The sequence below is a fragment of the Xiphophorus couchianus genome, chromosome 9 (assembly GCF_001444195.1).
Source record: "Xiphophorus couchianus chromosome 9, X_couchianus-1.0, whole genome shotgun sequence".
NCBI lineage: Eukaryota > Metazoa > Chordata > Actinopteri > Cyprinodontiformes > Poeciliidae > Xiphophorus > Xiphophorus couchianus.
This window is the reverse complement of record NC_040236.1, coordinates 17,665,803-17,673,736: the sequence shown is the minus strand read 5'-3', so window position 1 is coordinate 17,673,736 and position 7,934 is coordinate 17,665,803. Positions and strand designations below refer to the sequence as shown.

The window sequence follows — 7,934 nt, the reverse complement described above, 5'->3', positions numbered from 1 at the left end:
AACTTGCTTCCAAATTCATTATCATTTAAATAAATTGATTTTTTTTTTTTTTTTTTGTTATTGCAACAAGAGATTCTTCAGTTTGCTAACTGGAAATACTAGTATAAATGTTTTCCGTGCAGCAAAAACACAATTGCAGGATTGATGGGCATTTTTACACATTGCCCCAAAGTTCTCTTTTAAAATCTGTATTTCAGTGAGGCTCTGTCTGAGTGTGTCTCTAAGCCACGTCATTTGCATGTGCAAGTTAAGACACATCCCCTTTTGGTTAAAAGCCAGGAGATATGAGGGTTTGAACTTGTCAACTATTCGTGCCTCGGCTGCTCAGCACCGTTGCTCAGCTGGACTGTGATCACATCATGTTCTTCAATAACAAACTGCCTGTACTGATGGTCCTGCTGACTCTTTATGATCAAGGTAAGAAAATGCTTCCATAGCATGAAAACCATCAATTTGAGGAACAGCTAATTTGTCTTTTTTGAGTTCCACAGATCATTATAATTAAACATTATACAGCTAACCTCAACTGTATAAGAAAAGGATTTTTGTGCATGTGTTTATATTAAATCTATTGTATCAAATAATCCCTGTAGGCCGAACTGAAAAAATAATTGGAGGCCATGTGGCTGAGCCACACAGCAGGCCGTACATGGTGTTCATAAGAAGGCACCTGGCCAATAATGAAGAATCATTCTGTGATGGATTTCTTCTGAACGAGGATTTTGTGATGACTGCTGCCCACTGCCAAGCCAAGTCTGTCTAAAACCATCATTTTTATTTATTGACAATATTTGTGCATATTTTTGTGCATATATTTGTAATTACTGCCTATACAGAAGGAACCTGAATGCTTGCACTTTTTATTATTGTGGTATTTCGTTACAGCAATTATACAATTTACCTTGGAGTTGATAATACAAAATCTTTGAAAAATGACGAAATACAGGATCGAACTGTGGAAAAAGCCTTTCCTCATGAAAATTACGACAAAAATGCATATATCGATGATATAATGCTCCTTAAGGTAAAAACGAACAAATGCTTTATATTTTTGCCATTTGCTTTAGTTTTTTCTTCAACACACATGCCAAAATCATAATGAGTTCAGTTCATGCTAGAAAACAATTCATGCTAGAAAACAATTCATGCTAGAAAACAATGCATTTGCAGGAAATGTGCATAGTACAATATGAGTTTGGATTTTTATTTATATTTCATTTAACTCATCACTCTTCTAGCTAAGCTCTAGAGCGGTGGTGAACAACTTTGTGAAACCCGTCGCTCTGGCAAGCCAGGATGATGTGACTCTGCCCAAATCTTGCATCGTCTCCGGCTGGGGTCAAACTCGTCCGGATGGAGTGATCTCTGACAAACTCATGGAAATGAATGTCACATTAATTGAAAATAGCGATTGTACTAAACTTAAGTTATACTGTTCAAATGGAAAAGCTAGACCTGGTAAGGTATGTATTTTTTTTTTTCAGAATGAAGCAAACTATTGAGATGTTACTGATAATATAACATCTCATTGTCACTCAAGTGATCTCTACATTATGTGTATGTTCTTGCAGGGGGATTCTGGAGGTCCACTGGTATGTGGACAAAACACCGCTTATGGAGTTGTGGCCTTCATGTCTCAAAGCCCAGATGGTCATTCAATGGTTGCTTACACAAAGATACCTTGCTACGTTGACTGGATCACCTCAACAATGAAAAAGGCTCTTAGCAAGAAGTAGAAGACCTTGCTAATTCAATCATGTTTAACTTTACTTTTAGTAACTTCATTGCTAAAAGTTACAGCATATTATGAACATAGGCCATCCACCCACCCACCCACCCTAATGGGTTCTGGAGAGGGGCAGGGTACACCCTTGACAGGTCGCCAGTCCATGAACATAGTCTGAGTGTGAAATTTGATAATATTCTTCTATATTGAGTTTGAGAACCTATTTTGACACTGATGTGAAATTTCAGTTTGTTGAAGCTAAACTTTAACAAATGTTTGATAACACCTAGATAGTTGTAAAATGATTGGAGATTCAATGTGTGTGAAAAGATTATCCATGATTGTCCATAATTGGCTCTCCTCTATGTTTGTGCTATATATATACTTTATATATATATATATATATAAAACAATAAACTTGTCTTCTGAAACTTGTAGTGTAGGCTTTTATTTTCAGCAACTGATACACTAAAAAGAGGACAGCACTCCCTCCTTGTGAAGAATGTGTGTCATTGCCGAAGGAGGACGGTTGCCATACTTCTTGAAGTTATAACAATAAACCTTTCATAAATCAGCCTTAAGCTCTAAAAGGGTGTGTTGTCTTTCAGCTCAAGAATTGCAGTTTACTGATTTTAAATTCAACCCTTCATAACTGGATCATCTCAACAAGATAAAGCGCTCTCTGCAAGAGAAAATTAACAAGATATGTGATTAATCAGATCATATATGAGCAAATTTAATCTGATTTAGAGTCACTGTCCGTTAACCATGTTCCTATTTATTCTAAACTTTATCTTTTCCTCTCCTTTGAGTATGTGATTTAGTATTTAGCATCCTATGCACAATAAGTCGTAGGCCAGACAAAACAAATGAATTTTAAGCTGATATTTTAATGGTTTTATGGTGCAAACAATGCAGATGGAGCTAAGCTATTCCACCGTCTGCCACAGCAAATGGTCCTTCACCTCTAAACATTGAGGATAATTTGGTTGGCTGTTCTCACAGGTGTGTGGATGCTAAAGAGATCACCTAGATTGGGCTAGCTCATTTAAACTTTAAACAGTCCTGTCTTCTAGGCAAAATATGTAATAATGCAGAAGGAGGTTTACCAGTTCTTAACGTTATAACTCCGCATCTTGTCATTAATATTTTTTATTTCAGTTCAGTGATTGCCAGTTATTGATGTTAGCATGTATCACTTATAATGCGGTGTCTGTGCAATTAGATTAAAATCAGCAGAACGAATAAATAATTACTAATATCTGGAAAGAGAAGTTTTGACCATCCTTCATCCTTGGTGGGATTCTGTACTCTGCTATTTCAGAACTTGGCAAATTGTTTGAGAATGATCTATTTCTTGCATAACACAACCCAACAAATAGTCCACTTGGGAATTTTCCCCAGCGACCAGGTAATTATTAAATATGCATGACTAAATCATAAATTAATGTATGAAAAACTATTATATGTGCCAGTTTAGGTCGTCACACAAAGTTGACATGATATGTTGTGCAGCTACTTTAAGAAGCGTTAATCAAAAGGTTTAAAACAAAACAAATTCTGAAGCTGTGTGTCTGGACGTTTGAGTGTTTGAGTCTACAAATGAGACATAATCTCCTTTTTGTGACGAATGTGTATTATTGCTCATGAACCAGGCTTTCTAGACTTCTCAAAGTTATGATCACAGTCTCTTTTCATTTTTCAACTTTGGATATATTAAGGCTACTTTCTTCTTTTTTTTTTCCCAAATGCATTTTAGTTTATCGACTTTAATGGGATATCAGGCCTTTTTGATTCCAGTACTGCCACAGAAAATACAAATAAACTGTCACAATTTTAAAAAATTCAACTTAGAATATCTTAAGGAACCAAACTGTTTAAGATCGAGACTAAATCAGTTTTCTTCTATTTGTTCTTTCATAACTTTAGCTGCCACTGTGTAATTTGCAAAGGGTCTCATTAAAGTGAGATCCCACACACTGGATAAAAACATGATGGTTTTTTAAAAGAAAAAAAAAACAGGAAATACAAAAGTAATGAAAAGAAATTGTGTCTCTTTTGGGGGGAAACTGACTGGGAAAAATAAATGTGACTGACAAACTCATGGAAATCAATGTAACACTGACTAACATTGAGGAGTGTGTAAAATAAAACTCTCCCTGCTCATCAGATGAAAAAACTGGCAGATATTCCATAATAACTGCTTTGATAATTGGTGAATTTTTGCTGTGTATGTGCAGAAATTCACAAAAACAGCTGTATGTATGCTGCATATTCTGCAGGACACTGGAGCTGTGAAGGTGGTGCAGCTTATGAAGTGGTGTCTTCATTATTTGATGAACCCTAATGGACCTGCACCATTTAAGTTTGCCAAAATTTCAGACGGTTTGAAAATTATTACATTATTTGAGAGTTGGTTTCATCTAAGTTTGTCCTGTGTTGTGTTTAAAATCAAGAAAGCCTCAGTTCATTGATCCTAACATATGAACTACCTCAGCAAATTGTGCAACACTGCCTCCTTGTGAGCAGAACCACTTAATGCAAGAAAGATATTTAGTGTTTGTCTTGAGGATAGAAGCACTGTGTCCTCTAACATATTGGCTTTAAACCTGAACCTGTTCACTTTGAGGAGTAATATTTGCCATATTTTGTGTTTTTCATTGAAAGAACAATTAAATAAGATACTGTCAACAAAACCGGCTGATCTTCTGTCAGTTTAGCAAAAACTATTTGAAAAGAGGATTGTCATATGCGTATAACTTTAAGTCATGCTTATCTGGATAATATTTGGTCATTTATATGACATCATATGACATTTAGACCTTTGATCATTACATTGAAGGGGTGATAAAAACATTTATTTTTTATTTGTGAACACCATCAACACTGGATAAGATACTGTTTTCCCTTACAGAGGTTTATCAAAGATATTCCCCAGGTATCTGCAGTTTCTGAGTTAAATGCGTATGGAAGTTCAGTATGCAATTTATTGACTTTAGCAGCTATCACTGAAAATTGACCCCTGTGTTTATTACTACCAGAACAAAGCAGACGGACTTTATAAAAGAAACCTCATTCAAGGCCTCATGAAATGGTAAAACTTGATGCAACTCTCCCAAACCAACACAACCCAAGCAATCCCTGTTGGATCTAGATTTGATGATTGTAGAGGTTGCTGGGAAACAAAGAACTGATTTTCATATTTAAAAGAAACAGTTTGATATAATTTGAGCTTTCTGACATGGTGCATTATTATGTTGAATGCAGCCTGAAAAAGAGAACTTCAATTATGCAGCGCATACATGTTTTATACAATGGATGACATGAAACAAAATTACAATGATTGGTTGTAATCTAACATATCTCTGTTTCTGCCTCATAACGTTTAGTTGTTATAATTCAGTCATTGACGTAGGATAAATTAATATGATTATTAAGATACTAGTTGCCAAATGAGTTTACATTGTTCTAAGAAATACAATGACTCAACATGCTAACGCTTGTGCGTGTGCATGTGTGTGTCCCAGATGAGTAATTTATATTTTTTGCTCAGATTTATCAGAAAAGCTCTCTGTATGACCTCATGGGTGCTGCAGTGTCAGAAACTGTCTTACACAAATGCAGTTGGCTGCTTTTTTGTCATTTTAATGAATATTCACACCTCACCGCAAATGTACACATCCTTCTCTGTAGACTACTGATTTTTCATCCTACCAATATTACAAATTATTTTAATCATACATTTATTCTTTGCGTTCTGAATCAACATATTTCCCTTACAAATAGGTTAAAAATTTTTGTTTTGCTTCTTATGCAAAACAGAGATTTTCTTTCTTTTTAAAAGCAGGAAGAAGGAGAGCATTCCAAACTGCGGTGCGTTCATATGGATATGACCACCAGTTACTGCTAACCATGAACTGTTTTAATTTTTAGACATCTAACACAACTTTTGGGATGATTTACTTGAATTTTAAAGTTGATGCATATAAATTTTTACTGTTTTAATATCATAAGAGTGAATAAGTGTAGAACTGTGGAACTGTGGCACTTATTCCTTTCAAAACATTTTTATTCTATTAATGTTTTAATCACAAATCCTGCCAGCTGTTGCAGACGATTAGAGGAAGCATCTTGGTGAGTAAGATTTTGTTTTCGCAGCACATGTTCCTCTTATGGAACATATCACAGTATATGTTCCTCTTATGATGGCATAACTTTTAGAAAGTATTTGCAAATTTAAGAAGAGAAGAAGTGAAATATAATACGAAATATTTCAAGCACTGATTTTTAAGTTACTCTTCTATCCAGAAGTAGGCATACTAAACACATACATGTTGGGAGGATTATTCTAAAGTCCTAAAGAGAAACTACAATGCATTTAGAAAAAAAAATGCTTAAACTAATATGTACATTTTGTAACATAATGTAGTGAAACATAGTGAAATCTATGTTACTAGGGACACTATTACATTATATTACATTATATATTTGATAGTGCTTAAATTGTGTTTTATATTTATTGAACAACATCTGGCTGTTTATATGTATTTTCTTCTTTTAAACAATTTTACCAGCTGGGTCTGGTATTACAGGTGGAAATTAACACCTGGCACAAACATGTCCAAACCATGTGACTGTTCGGCTTTGGATCGAGTATGTTGGAGCCTTAAGACTGTCAGGTGTTGTTGTCTTTTACAAAGTAAGTCCACAAAAGCAACATTTGGGCAACAGGGCAGTGTAACCCTGCCCCTACCACCCCTGAACTCCTAGACCTTGGGGGCATAGCAGACTGTTGACATTAGAGATTTGATTGGGCCTAAAAAGCCCAACCCGAACCAACCAGAGCCCATGGAAATTGTGTCCAAGCCCAGTCTGACCAAAATAATAATCTTTCATTTTAAGCCTGAAGTAAACTCTACGTATTATTTTAATTAAGATTGTACTGCTTTCATTTTTAGACCATCATTTGGCTAAGCAGCATCTTCCAGCTCCATTCAGTCGCTTGTTGTAACTGCAGGGTGAGTCAGGTTCAAACTGTCGGGGATGTGATTGATAGGAGCGGAGCAGGACGGAGCTGCAAGCGCTTTTATTGTGCAGTGAGCTGCTTTTGTTACAGTCTAGCTAATTTCTGCACCTTTTTCCCCACCTTAACACAACTTTATATCCTGAATTACCAAATGGTTTTCTCTGCGGTGCATGCAATGTAAGCATGCCACAGAAGCCCAAGCCCAACTATCAATCCAATAATTTTGGAAATTCAGGTCAGCTGTTGTGTAACGTTAGAAAAGTGTGGTAAAACACTTCCATCCCACACAACAGCCATGCAAGCCAGATCTCGTCACAGAAGTTTTGAGCATGCTGAAAACAGTTGGAGATGGTGAAAGATTCCTCATAGGTTACAAGCACTGTCACGAGAATTAATCATTTCCTGGCAGACCACGATGTTCTTGCCGGAGCATAATATTTATCTACTCACAATTTTAATTTAGTTTTTCTTAAGCAAGACTTGGGTTTTCCCTCACGATTGTAGAAACAAAAAGGGTTTGCATGTTTAACCATTGCATTTTTGAGACGGTCAATGGTTTAGAAAGGTACAAGTTCTCTTACTATGCCTACTCACAACAGAACTCAATGTAAAACAATCAGAACTATCCCTTTGAGCGTCTCGCCCTTAAATTATGTTCATATGCGGCCAAGTCACAAATGCATTCTGAACTGTACATCAATTTTCAGTAATGATAGAAAACTGGAGACATATCTGAAGCAGGCAGGTCACATAGCATTTTAAAGGGACATGTCTAACCTCTTCTTGTGGGTTCATTAGCTTATCTTAGTGTCATCTGCGCAGTAAGTGTGAAGAACGTTAGAGGAAGTAAATTGCTAATGCATCAGATATGGAATTATGCATTTTGTGTTACCATGCTCAGAAAAATGATATGTGCTCTTTAATTTAACTGCTGTTTCCGTGTAATGATAAGTGTTACCTGTGCTGGACATGCTTAATTTATTTAGATGTGGAAGATAATCACCTTAAAGTGTAGCTGCAAGAACCACAGATGTTTTGTTTCTATGAAGCATCGACACTGTGTGCACAGTTATTAGGCAAGTTTTAGTTTTGACTATATCATCATTTTTGCACATATTTTCCAACTCCAAGCTGTATATAGTTGGATGCTTACTAAATATAAACATATCAACTGATATGTAT

At 35.8% G+C, this 7,934-nt stretch overlaps 1 protein-coding gene across 1 annotated transcript; it reads left to right on the top strand.

Moving 5' to 3' along the window:
- Window positions 1-291: 291 nt before the first annotated feature.
- On the top strand, window positions 292-2,157 carry LOC114151627 (granzyme-like protein 1). Its single transcript, XM_028028959.1, has 5 exons — window positions 292-417; window positions 594-753; window positions 886-1,024; window positions 1,239-1,463; window positions 1,572-2,157. The coding sequence occupies exons 1-5, from the start codon at window positions 360-362 to the stop codon at window positions 1,734-1,736; spliced, it is 747 nt and encodes a 248-aa protein (XP_027884760.1). The 5' UTR covers window positions 292-359; the 3' UTR covers window positions 1,737-2,157.
- Window positions 2,158-7,934: the final 5,777 nt, after the last annotated feature.